Here is a 27,407-nt window from a genome sequence, read left to right on the forward strand (position 1 = left end):
TAGCAAATGTACCTGGCATCCAACAAAATCAAAATTGATTTGTTATTAACAGAGGAATGTGTTGGTTTTGTTTTTTTCTTTTTATTAGTCTTACACGTTATCACTAACACCAGCTGCTTGAACCATCCATCAAGTCTATGCATTAAAACAAATGTTATTTTCATTAAAAATAAAAAAAAAAATACTAGTTTCACCTCAAATGTCTACTGCACACTGGACCTGAGCAGCCACATCATAATGCCAGTCTGCTTTTGCTGAATATCTACAGTTAAGCATATATGCACAATACTTAGACTATGCCCAAAAGTTGTCACAAACCTAAAATTTCATCACAGTAAAGGCATTTCTCAATGCATAAAAGGATGTTAGAGAACTGCTGACCTGAATTTACGGTGTCAGATCACTGTAAAACACTGATTTTGGGGGTGGGGAGTAGCAGGAGAAAAAGAAATCCACAATCTAAGGATGCCTTACTACAGATGAAATCTATACATCTATGAAATAGGAAAAGCACCTCAATTACCTTGTTATCATACAGATACAGGCATAGGCTTTCAATAATCACATGTCAGGGCAAAAACCAACAGCCAGGCCAAAAATCTGCTACCTCACAAAATTCTTTAATAGATGAGAAAGGGGAAGGGGAAGTTAGAAATTTTTACCTACTACCTCTGGAAATAATCAGTATTCAGGGAAAACAGGGCTGAGTTTTATGCAGCCATTAAACAACCACATACAATATGTGTGGTCCTCCTGTAATCCAAAAAACGGTATCAACGCTTTTGAATAGAGTTCTGAAAATACTTCGGATGTGATTAGATACATTTGCACCAATCAATCTTTCCAAAGGAAGTTCTGATTTACTAGTCTACTGTGTTGAAATGTTTGAAAAAGAAAACATTAAGTGCTTGAATATAATCATCATAAATCTGTGACAATATAAGGATAAATCAGTCCAGATGGCAGTGTGATAACATTTTGTGTTTCTAATCTATAAAGAGATGTATAAAGTTCACCCTCAGGCATACGTAAAAGCATGGTTGAAATTTAAGATGATAAATGCTGGATTAAAAACAGGAATTAAAAATAAAATAAAATCTCAAGTAAGTGTTCAAAAGCAGATACACACATTATGGTTTCCGTGTATTTTGCCTATCATGATAACAATTATTATGAATTATAATTTTTTGTTGTAAATTATCAGCTACAATATTGTATTTTGAAATTTTGCTGGAGCTTTTTTTATTAGTAAACACACCTTAAGGCTTCATTTTAATTTTACCTAAGGATGGAATGGAACTGAATTTATGCCCAAAGGGTTTCATTTAGCATACTTTTAGAAAAGTGCGGTAATAGTAAATACGCAAGTGAATCTCTCTCGAAAGTCAGTCATTTCAGACAAATGAATAGGATTTTAATAGCCTTAATGTCATGGGTAATCACATAGCTTTCTACGGGGCTACTTCCTTTAGGAAAGTCCTACAAGGTTAAGGTGCAATTAATTAAGCCATTGTTTTCCAGAGTGACAGAATCACAGAATGGTTTGGGTTGGGAGGGACCTTAAAGATCATCTGTTTCCAGCCCCCTGCCATGACAGGGACACCTCCCCCCAGCCCAGGCTGCCCCCAGCCCCATCCAGCCCGGCCTTGGGCACTGCCAGGGATGGGGCACCCACAGCTCCTCGGGGCAGCCTGCGCCAGGGCCTCACCGCCCTCATCGTGACAAATTTCCCCCTAATGTCTGATCTAAGCCTCCCCACTCCAAGTTTAAAGCCGCCCCCCCTTGTCCTGTCCCTACCCCTGACACAGAGTCCCTCCCCAGCCCTCCTGCAGCCCCTCAGGCCCGGGCAGGCCGCTGGGAGGTCTCCCCGGAGCCTTCTCCTCCCCAGGCCCAACACCCCCAGCTCCCTCAGCCTGGCTCCAGGGCAGAGGGGCTCCAGCCTCTGCTCATTCTCGGGGCCTCCTCTGGGCCTCTTTGAATGTTTATCTCAACAACGGGAGCACAAAAATATCGTCATTCAAAGAAGCAGGTTTAAAAGTATCAATAAAATAAAGATACTTAAATAGAGGGAAAAAAAATCTGAAAAACATCAGATTGCCTGCCCAGATAGAACAAAATTTGTAAATACTTAATTTTTATAAAGATTAACAGTGAAATACTAATGTTTGGTTGACCAAACAAAATCAATTACAAATCAAAATTACTACCACAGAGGTTATATACTTTTGAAAATAATTCTACAGATTTACAGCCTACTTACCTTTACAAGCATAAGCAATTAAAGCTCAAATTTTTCCATCCTGATTTTACACCAGGTACCCTTCTATATGCTAACATCATTTTTTTCAAGACTCAGTGCCTTTTTTCCCTGTGGTAATACACTGTTACACAGTATGTCGTACTATAATTGAGATACTTTTATCAGCCTGTCTACACACAAAAACTTAAGAATAGGGATCTGTAGAGAGATCAAGTACTCTCTAAAAAGGCAAGTATTGAATTCTTAAGGAAAGCCCCTACTTAGTTTTCTCTCCAACCCACCTAAAGTTTAGCCTTAGGTTACAACTAGACAACTGTGTTTTATTGCTATAGATAAACCTCACCTCCGTGATCTTCTCTTATGCTTTTTTAAGCCACAACAATTTGGAGATTCTATAATACCTTGTGGCAATGAATTTATGAATTCAACAATTTAATTACACAGTTAAAAAAAACTACTTCCTTGTGTTCATTTTAAGCCTGTCATCTTGTAATTTAACCAGGTTCCCATTCACTTTCTCCACACTGCTCAAAATTTTTGACTTTTATCACATCCCCTCCCAGTTGTCTCCTTCCAAGCTTTAGAACCCAATTAATTTCTCCTTGTATGGAAGTCATTCAATTATTAGTATTTTTTTAAATTCTAGACTGTTGTTTTTAAAATAGGGTAAAAGCACAACTGCAGAACTACTCAAAACACTCCTTTGCAGACATCCTCTCAATTCCTTCAAAAATATTATCACTTTTTGAGAACTACTGAACCTCAAGTTTATACATTTGGAGAGCTATCCCTCGTGAATCTCATATCTCTTTTTAAAAATAAATAAATAAATAAATAAATAAAGAGCACAGAGTTCATGCACCTGACTTCACGTTTACCAGCAATGAATTTCATCTAATTTTATCACCCACTCACTTCTGTGAAATCCTTATGTGGCTCTACACAGGTCAGCGTTTGATTTTAGTACTCTAAATAACTTTGCCATTAGCAAGTATTCTCTCTTCTCCAAGATCCTTGCTAGATCTTGCACTTAAGTTTGCTCTAGTGTGAAAATAAAATATTTTCATTCTTAATTTCTCATCTTTTATTTGGCTAGTATATTGTAAAAGGATCTCTTCTTTGTATCTCACAACCTTTTGCAAAACTACTGAGACACTGAAGCTACTGAATATCTACTACACAATTTACTCAAGAGATTAAAACTAATGGGGTTCCCTCAAATTCTGTACCAATGTTTCAATTCCTTACTCAGCAATGAGACAGACTACAACTTGGAAATATGCAGTTTTGCAGTTCCTTTTTAGACAAGCTGTTCAACAGAAATTATAAATAATTTTATGCTGAAACAACATGCATTAGTGGCATTTAATTGGTAGTCACTGAGTTTTAGATATGCATTCATTCTTCCAAGAAACCTTATTTTTAATCAATAGGTAGTCATAAAATAAATCCTTATTCTGTGCTGAATGAAGAACAAGTAATAATAAACTACAAGGAATAGAGTTTGAATAAATTAAGTAACAATACTTGCAAATAACAGATTTTTGCTCTTCCTATTTTATATTCAAAGCACACCAAAAAGGAGCTACACATCACAAATATGGGATACAAAAAAGGGTGATCAACTCTCACATGACAACTTAATTTTGTGTTAAGCCATGAATGATCTAAATTGAAGTTACATAAACAGAAAACTAATGCCACTGGCAAACAGCCCCATTCTGTAACGTTCTATTTGAGAACCACTGGTTAAAGAAAAAGAGACGCTGAGCTTTGACAAAGAACGATATGGGAGATGACATCAACTTCTTCTGGCAAATGAGCTCAGCCTGCCAGCTAGCTGACAAATTAGCTTCTAAAAACCACTAACAGTAGCTTACAAAGTCACAGCTGTTATCCTGTTTTGAACAACAAAATGTTGATCTCAGTTGAAATGTCTAGTTTTACAAAAGATTTGTAAGTGCCCTCATTTTATTTTTTTTAAACAAAGCAGTAAGTTATACTGAGAAAAGCACAAGGGAAAGGCAATGACTGTACTCTGATGACTTTATGGTGATGTTTAATAGACAAGATTAAGTGTAACACTTGCCTATGTTCTGCACCTTCCTTAAATTCAAAAAATCCCTCGAGTTACAGGCTCGGTAGCAACATAAATCTATAAATATGAAAGTACTATAGTCACTAGCAATTACTTTATCTAACTCAAGCAGTTCCCAAGATATTAACTTTGGTAGTGGAAAGAAATGCATCAAAAAACATGGCATTTACTTGTAGGAGATTCCATTAAGGGAGTTAAATCAACTGCAAGATGCTAACGGCTCTACTAAATTATTCTACAACGATGACCAGTAGACAAAGTTAAAAAAATCATAATATTACTTAGCACTTCAACTTAGTGTAAATCTTCACTTTTATGATAAAACATCAGGCATTCTTCTCTATAACTCGGGGAAACAGCTGAGGACTAAATACTCCATTAAACACAATGGGGACAAACTCAGTCTTCATGTTGGTACTCCCATGACCTTCATCACTACTAGTATGTGAACATCCCTGAAATGAAATTAATTAAATGTATTAAAATTAAATTAAACAAAGCAAGAGTTTTCCTCCATTTACACATGAGGAACTGAAGGACACAACAAACTTTGTTTGTAACTTTGAAAAGGTTCAAACAGAAGTCTGTGTTTCAACCCCACAGTTAAACATACATCTCAAGCACCAGACTACAGCCATTTTCCACAAAAGCATTCTCTCAGCTCTTTCACAGCTATCTTATCCCTATAAAACTGCAATAACTTCAATAGAATTACTCCTCATTTATGGGTAAATGAAAGGAAAAATCAAGCCAAGAAAAATGCACACCAAGTTCAACTGACTAGCCCAAAGCCAACAAAAAACACCGGTCAAAGCTTGGAATGAAACTTGTAAGATCCTATGTTTAGGTATCTAATAGTGATTTTTACTTAATAATGCTACATAAGGATTCTATAAAAACATTTTACTATTTTTTCATCTTTACATAAACTATATATAGTATGTTAATGAATTAAGCAAGACTGCAGGCATTGTTAAGAGATAAACACAGCCATGTATTTTCAACAGTAAATCTAGGACTTATTTTAGAGCAGGTACTACCGACTCCCAGATTCAGATCCAGAATCTGTCTGCACCTCTGTTACGTCATTTGTAAAACAAATTAAGTTGTTTACCTCCTAAACAAACATGAAGGAGGATATAAGAGCTAATAATATCTGAAAACACAGACCACAGCAAGTTCCATTAATAAATACCCTGTTAGTTAACAAAGTGAAAAGCAGTAATACAGAAGATGGAAGAAACGTTTTCTCCCTGTTTTATGTTTTTTTTTCCCTCTTTCCACACAAATATGAGTATTCTGGAAAAGAAGAACCATGGTGTACAACCTTCTGTTGAGCAATCAAAAGAAATGAAAAAAAGTACACACCATTGTAACGTTCTTCCCACAGTCTCACAGAAACAATGGTTTTGCTGTTTACAGATTTCTTTATCCTCAGCACTTAGTTATGTCCACCACTGGGATATCACAACTGGCACATACCTGCAATATCCAGATGTCACTTCAGTCCCTCTCCCAGAAAAAAAAAACTAACCTTTTTAACAAAAAAGTACATTCTAAGTGAGTACTACAGAGTAGTCGAGAAGTTTAGATTTTGTTTTTCACTTCCAAATTTCATTCTCCTTATACTACCACCATGTAACTGATATAGACAGTAACATACCCCTCCCAAGAGGAAAAAAAAAAATAATGTTTGTTAAGTATTCTCATGGTGTGACATGTGCCACAGAAGCGCACATGAAAGTTAGTAATTCTTCTCCACAATAGGGTTTGAATACTGGGCAGGGAAGATGGCAGGCAGCCACACAATGAGCAATAAGTGATAAAAAGAAAATCACTGAATAACCAACTCTGAAGTGAGCAGTATTCATTCCATGCAATGAATGAATCAGGAGAGCTGGGGAGAGAAAAGAAATCAAACAATTAACACTGTATTATAATGTACCACGTGCAACAGGGCTGTACTGTTAATCACTGTATTAAATCTTGCATTTCTGTTCTAATTTTATTAACTTATTCTTCCAGTGCAGAGTTTAGGTAAACTTACCTCTTTAGCAGAGGATCGCAGATTTAAGGGAAGAAAATCTATCACTTAGGAACAGTTCTACCTGCAAGTTCTTCAAGTTCTACCTCTCAATAGGTAAATTATTTTATTTTATAGGTAATCTTTATTATTTTAGTTGCCTATCTGTCGTATGTCCAATCTATTAATAGTTACTGAAGAGAGTTGAAAGGGAAGCATTTAAAGAATTAATGTGTTCTGTAAAATTCATGGATTCTGAAAATGTGTCTGGGCATAATAATGTCATGTAATGAATGCCTGACTCAGTTTATTTCAGTTACTCAAAAGGAAAAATAAGCTTGAATTACTGTAGCTCCTATACACAGATAAAACAGATATTTTCTACCCACATCAGAAAATGAGAAGATTGAATTGCATTCAGTTATGAATTGGATTTATTCTTCAATTAAAACAGAAGAAAAATAAATCATGCTGAAGCTAAATGACAAACTAAATGCTATTCCATTGTAATTTTGTCCAAAAGACAACTAAATTTGTTATTTCTTCAACCCTTTGATCATTATGTTTAGCTTGTAAAGATGCCACTTACTACTGCAAATAGTCCATTTCTGAACAGACTAGTATCATTTTTCCTGAAACTGAAATGTAAACATTCTGCTGCAGAGTTGCTTCAAACCCACACTGGGCAAAACTGGACTTAAAGAGCAAGAAAACATTTAGACTTTCATAAAAAATAAAACTTGGGAAAAAAAAAAAACTTTGAAGAAGGGAGAACAATTACGAATCTTACAAAATAAGCAGGGTAACGATGGCAAAATAAAACTGCACATTTTGTCTTCATCCCAAAGCCGAGGTTATTGAAATGCCTTTGTAAAACATTGAAGGATATACTCTATCAATAAAGATACAAAACATGAAAGATAAAGGTTAGCTCATTTTATACTATACAGACTGGATAGTCATTTCTGAGGGCCTCAGTCTTAAAGCACGTGCTGTAAGAAGGAACTCTGGCTCCTGAGAAGCCACACTTCCTTCGGCACTGGGGTTTTTGGCAAAGCAGCAAAACTGCCCAGAGCACTGCTTGTTCTTAAAGAAACGTCTGGTAGCGCAGATCTGTACATCCCCATGGGTTCCCCCAAATACCCAAAGATACCTGCCTACAATGAGCTGTTCTGGCAGCAGAAATACAGAGTTCAAATCCAATGGAGACAAATGTCACATAGAACATATCTGTTATAACTGACCTCATCTAATGGATTTCGTTACAAAGTAGGTGGTATACGAATTAATCTATAATGTAGATCCTGCTACCCTAAAATACAATTTTTAGTAATGTAACAAGCTTATGAACCAGGAAGGAGTTCCTATATTCCATGCACATATTAGATGATTGACACAGAATCATAGAACATGATGCTATCACAGAACATAACATGCTCTTTAGTTTTGATGTGCAAGTATGTCAAACATACGTGTTCGATTCTTGAACAAAAACCTGAACAGAGTGATAACCTTGAGTTTCAAGTCTTTTCAGACCCCCAGCGGCTAAAAAGCATCACTCCAGAAGCAAAATGTTCTCAGGAAAGGAATTTAGAAAATAGTAAAGAACAGGAGTTTACAACCCAGTTTATTTTTGGCTACTCTACCAAATTTCTGAACAAGATTTTTTTTTAGCCTAGTGTTCTTGTTCCAATGTTCGTGTTCCAATGATTTATCCCAATGACTAATAATAAAATTGTCCGTATAGATCCAAAAGTGATTTGGGTACTTAAGTGTCCCTTCATTGCGATGGTCTGTCCTCACACACACCATAATCAGTAGGCAATGCTCAATATTCTCTAGGCTGTCCTCTATCATCCTTTATGCCATCACCACCTCCAGCACACACACACACAAAAAAAAATCCTGCTTCACAACTACCAGTCAGGCCGCATTTCTCACTCAAGTCTCAATCAACCAGAGGCTAAATAGTCTTAATTTATTTTTATTTTACACCTAGCCCTACGCACAGACTCCAGCCTCCTCATGTTACTGATAGAAAGAACTGTGATTTCCCTCAAAAACTCCAGATAAGCAATACCTTTGACCTCTCCCCCCAGACTCCTCTACAACGCCAAGTAGTGTCAGAACCTATGTTTTGGCTGAAAGGGAAACACGTGATTCCTTTAATTATAGGCTGATCGTCAACTTAAAAGCACCCTTTTACCATGCTGGCTATATTCAGCAGAACTAATTGGCTTGGGTGCCCACGACAGACTTCCCTCTCGTAGGGTGGTGTATCTTCTTAGAACAAATAATTATTTATCCATATAAACAGTAAAAAAAATAATCAACTGAAAAAAATAAAATATCTAACTATTAAAAAATAAATGATGCACATACTGTTATATCCCCACAGACTATTTCATGAAAGTTTGCATTACTTATCTGGTCATAGGTCTGGATTCTGGCAACCAAATTGCAGGGTCTCTCTGAAAACCAGCCCTGCTCCCTCACTTTTGGAGAGGGAAAGTCAGAGAAGAAAGAAGTATAAGTGGAAGGAATGGTTGTAATTTGTTTTTATATTTTTTCTTCATCACCACTACTCAGTTACCAAGCAGTATGTTACGCAGAGCATGGAAAAATAATCTGTAAAAGAATTGACATACGCTAACCTGAACATCAGTGAATACCCTCTCTCATCCTCTTTTCAACTCCATATGAATGATTGTCAGATCTCTTCTCCACCAAAAACCACAATGAATTTTAATTACAAGGGAAAGCTTAGACTTCTCAAAAGTGTGGAAAAGTAAGATCCAGGTATTAAACACTGCCTGCTTTCTCCTGCAAATGTGACAAAGAACCAACCAACTCTCCAGCACGGAACACATCGCATGTCAGAAATTTAATATAGACATCTCCCATACTCTTCCCAGCATCACTGAAGTCTGGTTCTGTTCCACCGTTCTTCAGGCATACCTATACATAACATTTTAAGTGCTGAGCAGAGATACCCCAGCTCATTCCAAATGAGCTCAATGCCACACCAAATACAGCCAGGCGGCTTCCAGTATCTGAACTGGCTCTTTCAGAATAAACTGGTTTTCACTTCACATTCCAATCTCCCAGGCAATTCCCTCCTGTGCATACTGTCAATGTGAAAAGGGATGCATGCTTTTTGTTCTTCATCCTGTTTCAGTTTCTTCATTTCTCCTCACCTTCAATATTCTTCTACATGTATATCCTTCTACACAAAATGGAAGCCATACTGTTAAAAAAAGAATCTCATTAAACAACAACGAAAATGTTTTCTAATTGTCCTCTTTCCAATCTTATTCCATTTCCTCTCAACCTCTTTTCTACTTTCTTAGGAAAGATCTTCAGATCTCTTTTCCACCAAAAGCCCACTACGCATTTTTAATTACAAGGGCAAGCTTAGGCTTTTGACAAGTGAGGAGAAGAAACAGAGCCCAGTATTAAATACTTAAAAAATGGATGTGGAGAGATAAATGGGAGAAAGCATTAAACTATCTACTTTAACTATTTTTTCTTTGAAAAATACCATTTACAGATCTGAGGATCTCTAACTTATGTAAGTATCATAAAACAGAATAGAAGTATTTCAACTTGCACACAGTACATAAGGAAATATCATGGTGTTATACAGAAGAAACTGCAATGACCAGGCATCACATTCAGCTTCAAGCAAACAACAGTAGCAGTCAGTCAAACACAAGAAATTCTTCATATTAGAATCTGTGGAGCAAGTTAATAATAGAATTAAAACCAATCACCCTCCCTTCTCCATGGTATTCTTCAAATCACTGACTTTTAATATAATTTGTTCTACAGTGATCTTTTTTTTTTTTCCTTTGTCTTTTTATTTTTCTTAAAAGGCTAGCTGCATGTATTTAATTGTATACTCCTTGGGGCAGTGACTATTTCCTCAAATGTCTGTAGAGTCCATTGCTATAAGCAATAGTACTATGCAATGCGAAGTAATAAAAAAAATTAGGAATGTTTTGTTGAGAAACAGCCATGCATTAATTATGCAAGATTATCTGAAAAATACACAAATAGGGGGCAAAAAAGATGTCATTATGAATCCTTAACTTTAAAGCATCACTGCCCAATGAATGGTTTATGATATTCCATTTCAGTATTATATTTAATTTCGCTTGGGGTATTTAAAAAACATCTGTTCTGAAAGTTACCGAACGGGTATTGTTTACTCAGAAATTCTACAGGGTGCAACCCCCTTCCACACTGTCAGTTAAACATACAGTATTTTAAATACGCATTACAGAGCCAAATGTTGAAGCAGGCACTTAGAATGTGAAGAATATTCTACACATTAAAATACACACGAAAAATACTGTCCAGGAATTATAGCATAAATCAAATGCAGATTCTAAATTCGGTATTTAATAACTATGCAATCTAAAAAAAAACATTTCGTTTTTATTACTTACTGAACTAATTTCATGTCTTAAATCTACATTGCTACAGACTTACACAAGCTACTGAAACTGGTATAATTTTAAAACCAGAAGCAAATCTTTATTGCTGAACTCTGCTCCTGAATATGGGGTTTAATATGAAAACACTGACACCAAAACTGAAGAGTGTGAATAATCTGCTTTAATATTCTCTAAAATCTGTTCTCTAATCTTGATTGAGGTCTGAAAGTAGCACGTCTGGATGTTTCCAGTGTAAATGTTGTGCAAAAACTTTACAAACATAGATCTAAATCTGCAATTGCCATTACTAAAATAAATGAAAAATCTATAAGCAGCAGTGAAACTGGCATGCAAATAAAAGAACTGTCAAGACATATATTGCCTAAAAATAAGCTTACAATAACTATTTTAAAGACTGTGTGTGGTCTTACCCATATATTTTGGCAAGATGCACTTTCTCCAACCACAGCTAGATTCATCCAAAAGCAGTGGCACTGGAGAGTCTCTGTCTCACCTGTCAAACTTGAAGAACGTTGTTCAGCAGACCACCATGAGTCCATGGATAGGATCCACAGCACTACAGCAGCTGGTCTTGATAAGTGTTCTCTAACTATAGAGGCAAATACTTCAAAAATGTTCTGTAAGAGGATCACTCTTAATATACGTGCATTTAAAAACAAACGGAGACAAAAATACATCTAGAACAAGACTCTCGGGGCATTTATGGCGAAGCACCATCAGTGACCACATACGTATCTCTGTCTGACGTCTCAAAGCGCTCACAAAAGATTCAAGCCTATTAAATTTACCTTAGAAATTAACTAAATTTATGTACTTCTCACAAATTATTAGATTGCAGGCAACCAAATAAAAGAACTAGACCCCTTAACTCTTCGTATAATCTAGGAAGATGAACTCCTCGGTTACTTTCCCACACGACACTGAAAATATTTTGAGACCAACCTACAAATCGATGAAGTGGGAAGGAAAGCTAAAAGGCTGCTTGGCTACGGGAAAGGTAGGATTCAGTGGACATGGGATGAAGCAAGCAAAGCTGCCAGCTGTAAAACTACACAAGAGGGTATTTCGACGACCAGAAAGACCTAGGGAGAGAGCTTATCGGACTTCTCTCTATATAAAGTAACTTGGACTGTTATTAAAAAGTATATAATCATTAATTTCCAGAGCGATGTGAATATTTTCTAAAAATAGGTCGCTGCTTTTAACTGCTGAGATCTGCTCGGGTTTAACTACTGGTGGCATTGTAGCCTAAAAGCAAGAAAGGCTCTAGAGAGATTACTTTCACTTTTCCCTAGATATATTTAGTGTACTAACTAGCATAGTTAGGATATTATTTTTCTTTGGTTTTGTCAGTAGCATGTTTGAAATAAATTTTATTAAGTGGTAGTGTATGTAACATTGCATTGTGGGTAGCAGTTTCCTGCCTTAACCTAGCCACATCCTCAGCTGTTATATGAGACAGGTTTCCCATATTTTCTGCAAGTTGACTTCAAAAAAAAAAATAAAAAGGGAAAAAAAATAGACAGGACAAAACAGCTAAAAGGTTAGGGTGATCTTAAACACTGTGTGGCGACTGTTTAGAAGGTGGATGTCTAATCAAATGGGATCTCTCGATTACCCTACAGTCTACAAAATACATACTGGAGGAACACAAGGAAAGTAACACTTGTCAGAAAAAATGCCTGAGCAGCAAAAATAGCCGAGATGAGGTATATTTGACCATTAAGATAGAGACCTTCAGTCAAAGCCTGATCAGGGGACAGAGACTTGGCAACTCAAGATGAATGAAAACCACTTGCTATTAAATGATGTACTCGCTGATTAAAAGAAGATGAGCATCCTTTTAATTTAAATAACAGTTCTGTTTAAGGTATAATTTGATTTCAGTAGCCTGATTCCCTGGTACAGAAAACACGCAACACTTGCTTACACTATAAATACAGAAGTATTTTTTTTCCTCTCTGTTTCATGGTCCCAGGCCCCATCCCCTTTCAAACCACATCTTATTTAGAAAAAAAAAAAGTTGAAAGGTAGAGAACAGAAATCATCATAAAAAGGCTGAAAAAACTCTGACATTCCATGCTACTCCTTGCAGACACCAGTAAGAAGCATTTTAAAAGGAATGAGTACTGAAGTAACCCTGATGTTTTATTTTTTTTTAATTAATGGGCAGTTTTGGTTTTTTGCTCTCACAGGTTAGTAGCATGGTAGCAGCAAACATGAAGCTGCTGCAGAGATGTTGGAGGCTGGAAGTCTACAAGACACCCAAGTCAAGCAACAGAAGTTCCTTAAAATGTGCAAATATTTTAAATGCACATGGTGAATTAAATATATTAGCTAAGAACCATCTGAAAATACAGTACAATCATTCTAAAATGTGCAATGACTTCTCACTGAGTTATGAAAAACAGAGCCAAGTAGAGACATTTCTCTCATTAAAAAAAAAATAAAAAATAAAAAAATGCTGCTATGGAAACAGATACATTAATAGCATCTGCAATTAACACATGCATCTGAGGAAACTGCTCTGAAACTTTCTCCATTATAAAAATCGGTGTCTTGTTATAGTACATACTGTAAAACTTGTAAGCAAGTGCAATTTAACAAGTTTGTCATCCTATTACTTTACGCAGCATATTTATATGTCTCTAGCTGTAGCATAGAAACAAACATTTAAGTACAAATAAACTTGATCATACTGTTTATATGCTGCATGAACTTTGAGTGACATAAGGCAAAATGTTTGGAAATAAAGCATAGCTTAAAAGTTTCAAAACAAATTTCAAAAGAAAAAAGTGAAAGATGTAATTATCTTTTAGTGTTGCATTACAATTGACTTTAAATAAGATTCCATTTCGTCAAAGATCAAGCTTATAGTTTACCAGAGGAATTCCTTAGCATAATACTTCCTTTGTAAGTGTAATTGTGACTTAAAGCATCCCCTATGGAAGTCATAAGTGAACTTCAATTTTTGTAGATCTACCTTTTGAACAACAGACTGCCAACAGTAAGTCTGCAATCAAGACACCATTAACACAGTGAATTTTAGGATTCGTGTATCTGCTTCACTAAAAGTGCAAACTATCCTGAAAGAAACCAGCAGTTTCACAGGTATAAGGTCTGTATACTGTTTTGTTTTATAAGGTCTGTATACTGCCTAGTAATAAAAAATAAAAATTAAAAAAAAAAGTTCTATTCATTGTTAGTTTCTGCAAGCTACATCTTGTTTACCTTATTAAACAATTTGTTCTTCTGCTTTTAATGCATTTTGCCTTACTAGAAGAAGACTTCACTGTAGTTGTCTTGACCTTGATATCACAGGTGAAAAAGCATGTACAGTACAAAAAAAATCCCAAAGTTATCACACCAAAACATAATAACCAAGTCAGAGAATAACTCTGCATACACAATTGACAGCATAAAAAAACCCACTCCAGAAAAAGACTGAGTACGTCTCAAGGCAAGGAATTTAAAAAGTCAAACCTCTGGAGGAGTTCAATATTCAAATATTAAAGATGTAACTGAGAATAAATTCCAAAGTTAAAAATAAATAAATCAACTGCATTTAAGTGAAAACAAGTATCTAAGATCAGGACATAAGTGATCTATTACATAAAAGCACTGAAGTTACCTACCATCATGTAAAAGTTGATAAATATCTTAGCTGTAGTTGAAGGAACATTGTGCTTACAATTAAGAGTTCCACAAATAACAGAGGTAGAAACTTCCAAAGACTTCTGCTGCATCAGAAGTTGATTAAATCTGGAAGTCACACAAACATATTTTGTTTATATGAAGTGATTACCAATCTTTTCATCATTTTTATGCATTTAACTTCTTTCCATTGGTGTTCTTATCCATACTATGAAAACATAAAGAAATACAAAGGAATCCATCACTAGAAGAATTAAACAGCACTCATACAAAAGTAAAAGATGGGTGATTTGCAGAATACCCCTTTTTCATTTAAAGACAGAATTCCACAAATACATCAGCATCTAATAACTTCCAAAGTACTGAATGAAGAAGAACGTTATTTACCTTATTATAAATACTATGAAAGTACTTTTTATGCATAGGGTTTTAGGTTGCTTTGATAAATATATGATAACGAGAAAAAGAAGGAACCAGCTGTAATTTCTTACTGAAATCTCCCTGCCCATTTCCTCTCCATCCCCACAAAGTAGAGAACCTGCTCTCCACCCACACCTCCAGATCTCCATCTCCCACCACTGCTGGCCAACTTCTTGCTGGGAAAGCTGAGGACAGAGAGGAAAATAAAAAAGGAGGGCTGCCAGCTTCAAAGAGACGTCTTTTATTTTACAAATAAAAGCTGAACAATATCTAGAAAGTGTTTTATACAATTCTTCTGCTCTCAGCAATATATACAACAACAAGCAAACAACAAAAAAAATCACCCTGCAAAAGCTAGAAAATCCCATGCATCTGTGATACAATCAGGCTAATAAGAAAAGTTCTAGACATAATGTCCAAAGAGGCAAAAAAATAAGATACTTTCTCCAAGATGTTTCCAATTTTGTTCTGAATCTGAGTGAGCAAATCAAGACTACTAATACACACTGTCTGTGCACATTATTCCTTACTACACACAGCATTTTGCAATTTATTTCAAAGCCTCTATTATAAACAAAAAAATACTGCTTTTGTTAACCCACTCCGTACTGGTACAGTAAAGGCTTATATTACACAATCAAAGTCAAAGTTACAATATGTTGAGTATATAAAAAATATTACACACACATGCACACATATGATATTAAGCATTTAAATCTTACATATGCATCAAATTTATGTTTCATTTTAAAACTAAGTGTTAACATTAACTGGTGAATGAAGTTATTTATGGTCTCCCAAAAAGCCAAAGACTGTTCTATTTCGCCTAAACGCTGAAACTATAAGGAGCAATTAACAGAAGCGCAATCACAATCTCACAGCTCGCTCTGTTCTGCAGTGTCTGTATTAAATCCCAGCAATACTGGCACTCAAAAGCATCCCTCGGAAGGCAGCACACAACTAGCTATGCTATTTAAATGACATATTTTGCCCCCCATATAAAAGCAAGATAATTGCCCTTAATTTGCATTACATAAAACTGCCAACTAGTTTTGAAGGCATGTAAAGCAAGGCAGACATGATTTAAGATTTGCAAAGGAATCCCCAGCCTAACACTCCTGTGACAGCCAATTACAGGAGAAAAACACAAGCCCAACAAGCAGGCTGCTACTAGACCTTCGGCAAGGTAAAGTTTCTTACAATGAGTTACAGATTCACAAGTAGAGGAAGACAAGGAGAAAAAGTAAAACAGAAGGAATCCAGCCACCCAGCAAATCTGAAGCAGACCCAAGATCGTGATACAATCCAAAGATGTAAATTATTGTAAATCATCACTGTTGTTCAGAATTTCACACAGCCACTTGTGCCAATTTTGCTCACTTTTCCACAGACACAATAATGAAGCAGGGAAAGAGAAAAGAAAAAGAAAAAAAAAAGGAGGAAAAAAAAAAGAAAAGGAGGGGGAAAGAAGAGTGGGGGGAACCTGAACTGAGAGTACAAATAAAGTTCTGCTGTCCATATGCTTTAACTGTACAGAAGTTTGGGCTCTTACAGCATTTTGTACTCTCTCCAAATCCTCATGAGTCACAAAAATTAAAAAGCTATATCCTTCTGGATGCCAGGAAGGGCCTTACCACGGGCCTTTTGTCAAAATAAAAAAAAAAAAAAAGAAAAAAAAGAAAAAAAAAGAAAAAAAAGGGAGAGAGCAAGAACAAGCCCCAGTGGTAGGCAGTCCTCTGCGAGTCCTCTGATGTCACAAGCCACATGATTCTCTCTCTCCAGTAACAGTGCTTGCAAAAAAAAGGAGTTTTAAAGCTTTTGCTTTTTTGGATTGTGTGAATGCTTCATTCGCCTCACAAACAACCACAGAACCACAAGTGCGGTGCAAACTTTCTCCAGGAGGACAGCAGAGAAGGCTCTGGGTTTTAAATGGTTAATCTCCGCAGGTCACTACCAGCCACTGAGACCAACAGAGTCAGTAAGTGCTCTCTAACCACAGTCTATGCAGTAATAGTAGGTCCTTCAAATATTTGCTCATTCTCTTTTTTTTTTGTTTTGTTTCCTTGCTTTTCACATGTTACCAGTGCTACAACATTTTTTTTTTTTTTTGACAAAAAAAAAAAGAAAGCAACTGTAGGGTCTATGCAATGCAGGGGCACTGTAAAACTAAACCAAGGTTTGGCTATGGTTTGTGTTTGCAGTTTGAGGATCCAAGAAGTATTTACACCAGGAGGTGAAAGCTCTGCGTGAAACGAGAGGGACTATGGCATCAAACAGCCTGTTCAGTTCAGTGACACCATGTCAGCAAAACTTCTTTTGGGGTGAGTACTGCGACGTCTCAGCTCCCGTTTGCCGCGCTCGGGGTTTTCTTAACGATGCCGGGGACAGTTATGGAAACAAAAAAACTTGCTGAATGGGATGCTAGGGTGGGGAGAGAGCATAGCAGGCTGGGGTGGGGGGGGGGGGGAAGCAGTCATCATAAAAAGCTTCTGCGGATTTATGAACGAATTTGTGAGCTGAGGAGCTGAGCAGAAAGAGGTCGGTGGCCGCCTGCTCGGTGCCCTGGCAGCAGGTGTGCTCGGCTGGGCCGCGCGAGGTGGCCGCAGCCAGGGACATGGGATGGGGTATAGCGCAGTGCCCAGCCCTATTGCAGGTACAAGGGACCAGGTAGGTAGGGAAACAGCCAAGGACAGCAAGGGATAGCTTAGGAAGAACCGGTGCAGAGCGTAACCCTTCAATGCATCCAACGTGACTGCTTAATGCAAGATATTCTGAAGGAATTACAGGATTTAGCTCTGTTTCCTTAGACCTGATGAAATGAGTAGCGTGCAGCATGTAGCAGCCTCTCCTATCCACAACTTCCCTATCATTGTACCAGACAACTTATTTTTAAGCATATATGCTCAATGAAGTTATCAGAAACGTGCAGTTCTTCGCCCTCGTTTCGCAGCAAAGTGTGCTATTTAATGGACTCATTTCTGAAAGCGAATTCTCCTCATTGCACTTGTTGTGAACAGGGTGAAACATTCAGGCATAAAAATATTAACCTATGAAATGAAGTTATGCAATTTAGTATGTTGATGAATTTAAGCTTTAATTGAAAGTGGGATTTAAAAAACTCTGTAGAAGGGCACTGCCAAATCTTTACTTCAATATTCAGAACTGTAAACACAGGTTCCTTTAAGAAATCATGTATGTAGACTGAGGCAGTTATTTATATGTCCTGCAGACACACGTGCCCATAAAAAATCATAAATGCACTATAAAATTACACCTCTATCATGGCTTATTTAGAAAAGCTTCTTCCTCTCAGATATAGTTTTAAAATCAGCGCAGGGCACCTCACGCTTGAACTGAATATAACCAAATCGGATTTTAAGTGATTGCTCTGCAAGTAAGACAAAGTTACTTTTAAAACGTGATGGAAAATGCAGTATTCTAGTTCCCTTTGACCAGTGGTAAGAAGCATATGCAACATTTTTTTCAAAGCATCTTTTACTGACACAACTGAAAATTCTGAAAGACCAAGGAAAAAAAAAAAAAGTGAAAACTTACAGGATTCTCTTAATGGTGTCCATCATGTTGAAACTAGGCTGGGGCTGTAGCTAAAGCTATTTCTTTTCCTCCCCTGTCCCCATTATAAGACAAATAACAATGCTAGGACCATTTTCAGTGTATACATCCCGATTAGGCTTGTATTGTAATGAACCGAGGACCGGAGTTCCCTTTACCCCTCCTACTTCACGCGCTTTGACTGGTTCCCAGTTCAGCACATGAGTAAGCTGTAAGGCTGCGTGCGGGAAAAGACTTGAAGAATAGCTTCTCACAGAGCAGGGAGCAGTTTAATTTATGATCTACAGATAGCAGAAGTAATAACAGAACCTGTGCCGGCTCCTGTAGCTGTAATAGGCAGACCGGTGAGCTGAAATGCTAACACAAAAATGGTAAGCAGCTTTTCTACTAAAACTGCTGTCTTAATGAAGCCCAGCAGAAGTGTAGCCAGACCACATTATCCCAGTGTTTACAACAGGAAATACAGTTTACATGTATAGGGACTTTCTTTTGCTTTTACTTCCAAAAGAGATTAGAAGAAATTGAGTTGGCTAAAATTATCAAAACACCGAGTGGTGACTGCTTAATTTATCTACTTTTGATCATTCTCAAAGCGAGGCAAAAGTCCCGCAGCACGAAGGATACTTTTTTCCAAACTTCAGTAAATCGGGTTGGGGACACAAATTCAACTCTGGCCACGAGCAGCAAATGCACGGAACAACGAAATCTCACCAATTCTATCAGTATGTAACCAGTATCTCTTATACCAGAACCAAAAGAAAACTTAAGAACTTTATAAAAATGAGACAGACCACAATTTAAAAAAGAACAAAAGCCAGAAGACCCAAGTTAGTCATCAATTTACCATTTCCTACCACCGGTGCAGCAGGATGTCAGAATGCATGATCTATTTTTGTTCCTTTCCATGCTGTATCTCCTTCTATTGCAATCTCTAACTTCGTCCCTTCGTGACTGCTGAATTTGATTAGTTTTTTCTTTGAGAATTAAGACGCATAATGACGAGTAATAATAGGAAGGAAAACAGCGTTGTAAGGATTAACATTTGTGAAAATTCTTATTTCACTTGCTTTTTCTGTGTGTTTTTAACTCATATGGAAGGGAGGAATAACGGTAGTGAAGATGCAGGACCCTTTCCTAATTACAGGGAACATGTATTCCCCTACAGTTTAGATCATTTGAATTAACTTGCTATTGTTTCATAGCCAGAGCATTTCTGTGTTAAGTGTGTTATACACAGGTATTGACTGCATTTTGCCTGAGTGACCTGCTTAAGGTTTTAAATAGAAGCGCGTTCGTTTCAACCAGCAGATTATTATATTTGTATCCATATCACCTTAAGAAAAAAAAATCTCAGAATAAATACTAAGCAGAAAAATGAATTGCATATTTATTAGAAAATCTAGTAAACATTGTACAAGATACTTTAGAGCATGAAATACTCTTGAAATGCCTCCCGTAATTGTTACAAATGATAAAAAAAGCATTTTCAAATACGATCTGTGCATCTTCATAGGAGAATTTCACTGAAGGACGTAAATTAGATCAAGATTTGGCTGATGATTTAATCAATTATTTCACATGTACTGTTTGGTAACTGATCCCTATAGATAGACCTAATAAACCTACATGAAATACTTCAAGTTAACAGCAACAAATTTACACTGCTTATATTAAAATACTCGCCAGAATATTCTCATTTACTCTTTAAAAAAAGCACCTTTTCTAGATGTCGGTTCTGAACTGTTTTATCAGTTGGCAAGGAATTGTAGTTTTTTATTTTACTTAAGATACTGATAAGAGAGAAACAGATCCCTTCTGATTATGCCTATAAAGCTGAATTTTTCTGAATGTTCCTGCTCTGTTTAACATATTCCTATGATTGTGAAGCTTGAAGCAAAATCTCAGTAATCACTGGTCTGTATAAACGTAATTTAAAATACTAGGACTTTACAAAAATAATACTGAAGGAATGCAGGCATGACTATTCTCATTTGCATTAAGAAAGCTGCAAGCTTCTCACTCAGGCTTTCGGTACCTTAAACCCCTAAAACATGCAGAATTACACTGCAGCATTTCTATAATTCTTAAGCAGCAAAATGCGGTGATTTGTTTAATTATCTGTCTCAAATTAACTATTAATAACCGATATTGTCTAAATCCAGCGCGCTGATGCAAAATTCACTAAGATAGAAAAGTTCCAGTTTGTTAAAAGAACATTGAAGTATCTGATGGTTAAATAAACTGAGAAAAAAAACACCTAACTCATTAGGGGCACTAAGATTTTATCAAACATACAGGATTAATCTCTATTGAATAGAACCATTCACAAATCAAAACTTTCTTACTTCAATACTTTCATGCAGTGCTAATCAATTACAACCTTTTCTAGTTATTCAAAATCCATGTGCTTTTAATTTTATTCACTGGTGGTCTAAAATATAATATTCAGGCCAAGCTAAGTCATTCTGTATTGCAACTTTGCTTTTTTTCAATAAATATTCATCTAGAGGTTTTCTTAGAGAGAACTGCTCATATGAAGACTGTGGTAATATTTTTATACTGTACCTCCTTGTTGAAGCAAAAGGTTAGGGGTTACCTAAATACCTCAACTGTATATACAAAAAAAGGAAAAGGTAAGTATTCACATGAAAAATCCAAAGGGACTATATTATTTATTTTTGCATTTCCTATGATTAATGATGCACCAGTGCATACTTGAAAACTGAAGTCAAAATAGGGTAACACCTCAAATTCCTTTACAAACTGTACAAATATCAAACTTCCATGCTGTATTAACTACTCTACCAGAAATATTTAAAGGCTCTGCCACCCCACATTAAGAGCATAACAATAATACCGAAATTCAAGCAGTGTGATTTCTTGGTCACGGTCAGACTAATGCTAATCTTAAAACTGCACCTTATACCTTTATTTTTCCTGATGGCTTTTCACAACACAGTTGTGCTTGTTACAAATAACAAGGAGCCCAGCGCAGGCTCGAGTAAATAACGGAGATCTAAAACCAGATCCGTTTAAGTATAAGCAGAAAAACAAAACGGTAAGATATTCTTGCAAAGGATGCTAACTACACAATGCAGACAGTTCAAAAGAGTAACCATCAGCGCTGCGTGTATGGTCATGTCACACCTTGGGGCACACACCCGTGGGTGGCTGTCCCTGCCAGCAGCTAGGCAGAACTCCTTGCTAAAACAGCAGGTTGAGCACAGGAGGCTGCAAACACAAGCAGAGTGCTGCATTTTTTTCCATGCACAAATCCAGCCCATTTCAGTGGAAGTTAAATACGGAGGGAAAGGAGGAATTAGCCCGTGCTTGCCAGGCTGCAGAGGTGCTGAGCACCTCCATCTCTCCGGCGGGGCTGCTCCAGCAGCAGCTGTCAGTGCTCGGTACCGCTTGAAAATTAGCCATGTGCATGTTTTCCTCTATGTACCTCATAAAAATCAACATTGTGTGTTGGAGGTGATGGAGTTGGTTCTGAAAACTCATTAAATACACTCCGTTAATAAGAATTACAATAAATTGCCATGTTTAATATGCCCTAGAGTATATAATATTTTAATTAAGGCAGCCTCAAGATAAATAGTGAGCTTAAGATGGTAAAATCTGAAGCATTTTAAGGTCTTAGCTTAGGCACTGAGAGAATCCGAGATTCGCACAACCGGTTAAGAAACTGCAGCATAAAAAAAATATTCCAGTGCTATTTTAAATATAAAATGTTAATTTGTCTAAAAGGGATAAATATACCATTTATTTTGATAACTGTGCTCAAAAATAAATTAGTAAACTATGCGCTATTTCAAAAAGATTTTCCTTGTAAATTTTGCTAGACCTATGAATTAACCACAGATTTTCATCCGGAGACAGCAGACACCCACAAAACACAGAAAACATCTACCTCCTCCACCACAGAACCCCAACAAGAAACTACTGTTACCAACAAAATACATTTTTGCTGACATTATCTACAATGCCTTTAATTCTTATTGTATACATGTTTTTCAAAACAACTGCTAAAGGCTCATGGGGAACAGATTGAGGAGGTGTATCTTCTGCTCTCAGGTGTTTTTGTTTTTAAGTTAATAAAGCTTAAATCTAAGAGCACGCTTCCTTACATAAACATGCTCCCTTCTACAAATAAATATAAGACCTGCCACTTAACATAGGGAAAAGCACACCCTAAAGAGTATTTTAAAGATGAGCACAAAGACAAAATAAACTCAGGTTACTACATCATAAAATAGTTTAACACTTCCAATAAAAAAATCCATTATTCATGCATCTGTTTCCTGTATATATTTTTTATTCTGCTTGTTAGCATACTGTGTACTGTTCTAGCCTTCCTCATGTAGCTATAAGTTTCCTATTTCATGTATGAACTTGCCCCAGGAGGAAAAGAGACATAGGTTTTCTACCGACTCACTTTAAATGCTGAAGTCATTTTAATCAGAGCAATTAAATTATCCTCTGGAACCCACTCCTTATTAAACATTTTTATTTATAAAAATTAATTCAACATAGTAAAAGATTAAAGGGAAAATGGCTACATTTTCCTTTAAATAAATGTGGTACTGCAAAAAAATAAAGTATTTCCATATTATACCTACTGTATTCCTAACAGCTTTCTCTAAGAATATGTTTTCATCTCTGATAAAACTACCTTTATTTTTACAGCAAAGGCTGAAAACAGTTTCTTCTGCTGTCCCTCTCATTTAAAAATGTCATTTTCGTTAAGGTCAGGCAGCTCTGGAATTAACAATAGCTTTAAGTTTTAATATGTTATAGCTAAAACCCCTGTGGCAAAAATGTTTTGGCAGGAATTCATCCAAATATGGTTACTGTATTTCTGATGGACACTAACTTATTTCACATATTACATTTCATCAGAATTGCTAGTATTTCATAATGACTTGAAATTTATTATCATTCATTTTCTCGAAGAAGGAAAGTTAAATTCTGATGACCTTACATACATTTATTTTCCCCAGAATTTATTTGAACCTGAAACATGCCAAACCATTGTTTACTTATCCCTCATGGTCAGATATCTCACATCTAAATCCACGCTGCGGTTTACTGAAACAGAAAGACAGAGCCATTGCCAGTTACATAATATTTTATTGTTCAGAGAAAAGGACCCAACCTCACTCTCAAAGCAAATTAACTGCGGCACTAGCGAGACGTGGTTGCATCGATGTGCATGTGGACACACATACGCTGACGACCATACGCTGGGTGCAAGTGGGTCTGGCATAACAAGTTAGAGCGTGGTGACATTACACATCATTATTAATTGTTGAATTCAACTTCTTTGTCAAGAGTACTTAACAGAAATGACACCACACTAGTAAGTAAAAGATAGAGATGATTTTTTTTTTCTTTTTAAGGAAGTCAATATAGACAAGTAATTATGTGCAAATACTTTCACTTCCACATAGTGCTAATCTCCAAGGATATCTGTAATTCACTTAAATATAGATCAGAAAACACAGAGTTAAAAAAGCATGATATTTTAATGTAGCCATGTGCGGTATTAGAACAGGGTATTCTTTCTTGGGAGAAATGTTAATGAGTTGTGTATGTGCAAACATGCGTACGTATATAGCTTCAAACTTTAATTCCTACTGATCCATATTTCTAAAGTGTTTAATTTCTTGAAGTAAAACACAGTGATAGGGTAAGTTTAGAAAACATCTGTGTTGGTACAAAGTCCTTAACCTAACACAGAGGTTGCACAAATACAGAAGTTGCTATCACATTCCGATTTCCCAGCAGTGCAAATTTCCAAAGAACATTTAAAACACTTCACATCTCTCTCCTTTGCTACTACGTAGTACAGGGGCTTGAAGCAAGGATCTCATCTTTATGCTTGTAAAAAAGAATGTCTATTAACACTATTATAATGCTCTACATCAATTGAAAGTGTTAGTGCTAGTAATGAAATAATAGATGGTAGAAGCACTCATTATAGAATACTGGGCAATATTTCTGAGGAAAGAAATGCTTGGGAGTAAGCCTGGTGGTATCTTCTTCCTTATTCCCATAGTCCCGAGAAGGGAAAAACTGTTTTTGTGGACAGTAGACTGGACCATAACAACTCACCTCAACTTTCAAAGTGAAACCATGCATTTTAGCCAAGGTACTCTTATCTGTAGGTCAGCTGCTGCTTTTGACACAGTGCAATTTTTCTTCTGGAACTGATGAAACAAATAAGGTACCCTATATATACATTTAAGGAATTCTGACATGAAATATGGAGTTGCTCAGCCAAGAATTATTACTCCCTAATATTATTTTTTATATTAATATTGTAATACATCAATAATTTACTATAAATACCATCCTTCAAGAAGAACCAGCAAGAGTTATTTTACACAGATTAAGTAGTTATAATTCAATGGGGGGGAAAAAAGGCATTTTAAGACACGATCAACAAAAAGCCTAATTCTGAAGACTGTACCAGAATTTATTATTTCAGTTTATCATGTCTCAAAAAGCTGTACGCTAGGTGAGCCATAACACTGAGCTGATACAGTACCCATGCCCTGCTGCATTTACTGTATAAATTCCACGTGTAACTGCTTTCTTTCAAATGTATCACCTATTCCACTGAGAATCCTGTCCCTTTAAATAGAAAACTTCTGGGGAAAAAAAAAAGTGTCAAGTTTGCTCTTTAATATTGAAGGGACACGTATGTTCAAGCTTAGCGACGCTTTTATTAATAAGAGTTTGACAAATTAATGCTCTTAGCTATTGTATAATACTGGAGCACAGGAGCAGCTTTGTAATAGAGCATTTAAAGTCTGCAGGATATTTATTTCCTAACACAATCTGCAAAACTTGTTTCCTCTAAGAAAAGAACAGCAGTATAAATTCACATTAAAAGAGTTCTTCATCTGCATTTTTCCAATCAGTGATATCAAAAGTTTAACTCAGCTGCACTTGGTTATTTGTGGAATAACCAAGCCATAACAATGAATGGTTTATTTAAAACTGACAGGACCAGAAAGCAGTAACTATTTACTTAGGCGGTGTACCTTAGTATACACCAGTAAAAATGTTCTCTTTTCCCAAAAGGACTTTTTGCATAAAGGGCATTCACTTTGCTTCCTTCCCACACTTCTTACATCCAACTTTGTACATTCAAACCTAAGTACTATATTTTTCTTGCTATTCAGTATATTTTTATTTCCCCCCTTTCTGATTAAAAGGCATAAACAGAAACACTAAAACGAATTCAGGGGGCACACTCTTTATACTGACATTTTATTAAAGAAACCAACATTCAGGGAAAAATCCAGTCCTTTGTGGATAATAAAATAACACAATCTAGGTAGCAAGAAAAAAAAATAATTTAGCATCAAATGGGCAGAAATATATCTTCCACAGCAAGAACCATTTTCTTACTGCAGAAAGAACAATTTCATCCTAATGCAACACTGTGACTGTGTATTGCATATGCAAACACTCGAACTACTTTTAATTTCACAGTATTTAAGGAAGGGGACCTAAAATTACTCTGTTATTCTGTACAGCAATTAATTCAGTCATGACCTCGTGATAATTTGGGGTTCTAAGCTCATTAACATAATATTTTAATATTACCTTTAAAAATCAAAAGCAAAATCTTAATTACGGCTGAGCCATCTAAATGTGTGTTAATACATCTTAAAATAAATGAAGACTTAACCTTGTCCAGATAGAAAGATAAAATATTACAGGACGTGTAATACAAAACAAAGGCTGGGAAGACCGTAATTTTGTTACTTGAAATTATAATATTAGTTTACTAACTAATTTCGAGGCACATGTGTACTGCACATGTGTAAAATCGACTTGATGCAGCCTGCTTACATGCACACACACACGAGCTGGAATGTCCTAATTCTGATCAAAGATGTATGTAGCCGGATGTGCGGTTAATTCACTGATCAAATTTTCACAACTGAAAAACATCTTGAAAGACACAGTCCTAGTTGCCAGTAGTGCGTGTAAAATGATTGTACGTTTTAGGATGTATCTTAGGACCTCTTCTGCATGCACATGCACAAAATAAAAAGGAAGAAACGCAGAAAAAGATGAAAAGGCACTGCTTTTCACTTCCAGTACTCTTAAAGGGCAGAGTGAGACTGAGTGAAATAAACTTAAAACACCCGTAGAAGCTAAACTCTAGTCTTACTGACACGTTCTTACAGTAAGCTTGTGTTCCATAAAAACTATATAAAAGTGTCAGAAGCGTAGATGCATAGCACATGCACGCAATGTAAGACAAATCTGCCCTGTAACAATAATACACAGTAGCTCCTCAATGTCCGTGAAATATTTTAAAATGCACTAAATCTATAAAAATACTCTGTCAAACTTCAGAACTGTCCACTGAACCAAGCAGATGTATTGAATAAACACTGTTTAATGGGGTTTAAATTTTATCGGCTATGTAAAAAATTAGAAGAATTTGAACTATCAATTGTTTGAAGTCTTCTACCATCACATTTAAGAATCCCACTTGCCTACAGAGCTGACTACTTATAGTAAATACACATAATATATAATGGTCACTCTATTTGATCAGATATGCATTAAATAAAAATAAGCCAAACAAACTTATAAAGATACTAAGATGGGCAATAATTTTACTAGTCTCAACACTGATTTAAAAGACGTCTCTCTTTTTCTCCTTTACATACCTGGTTGTTATCAATTACTGATGTGTCTTCACCCTTCTTGCAGGAAAAATTCCTTTAAAAATTAGAGCACACACATTTGAAACCTATATACATAAAAATTACTCTTTTTTTCAGTAGCCCAGAAAATCTGAAGGTTTTTTTAGGCTGATGATATCTTCACATAGAAACACAGAACGTCTGCAGACAGTAAGAAGCCTTTAGTAAGCCTTTTTGCTGC

The 27,407-nt window shown here is 36.1% G+C and overlaps 2 protein-coding genes and 1 long non-coding RNA gene across 9 annotated transcripts in view; 1 reads left to right on the forward strand and 2 right to left on the reverse strand.

The window, feature by feature from the left end:
* Positions 1 to 14,604, reverse strand: part of LOC310896889 — a 57,610-nt gene extending 43,006 nt beyond the window's left edge. For both annotated transcript variants that reach the window (XR_014581900.1, XR_014581901.1), the window contains exons 1-2: positions 14,477 to 14,604; positions 5,841 to 14,149 (exon numbers count right to left, since the gene is read on the reverse strand). This is a non-coding gene — a long non-coding RNA (uncharacterized lncRNA). The remainder of the gene's footprint in view (positions 1 to 5,840; positions 14,150 to 14,476) is intronic.
* SUPT3H (SPT3 homolog, SAGA and STAGA complex component) overlaps positions 1 to 27,407 on the reverse strand; it is a 280,990-nt gene that overhangs the window by 220,053 nt on the left and 33,530 nt on the right. The gene's annotated exons all lie outside the window — the stretch shown is intronic.
* RUNX2 (RUNX family transcription factor 2) overlaps positions 16,757 to 27,407 on the forward strand; it is a 155,212-nt gene continuing 144,561 nt past the window's right edge. The window contains exons 1-2 of the mRNA XM_083829796.1: positions 16,757 to 16,893; positions 17,117 to 17,236. Coding sequence (XP_083685922.1) covers positions 17,179 to 17,236 — 58 coding nt within the window. The 5' untranslated portion in view covers positions 16,757 to 16,893; positions 17,117 to 17,178. The remainder of the gene's footprint in view (positions 16,894 to 17,116; positions 17,237 to 27,407) is intronic.

The sequence above is a fragment of the Anser anser genome, assembly GCF_964211835.1.
Source record: "Anser anser genome assembly, chromosome: 3".
In the NCBI taxonomy this organism is placed as follows: Eukaryota; Metazoa; Chordata; class Aves; order Anseriformes; family Anatidae; genus Anser; species Anser anser.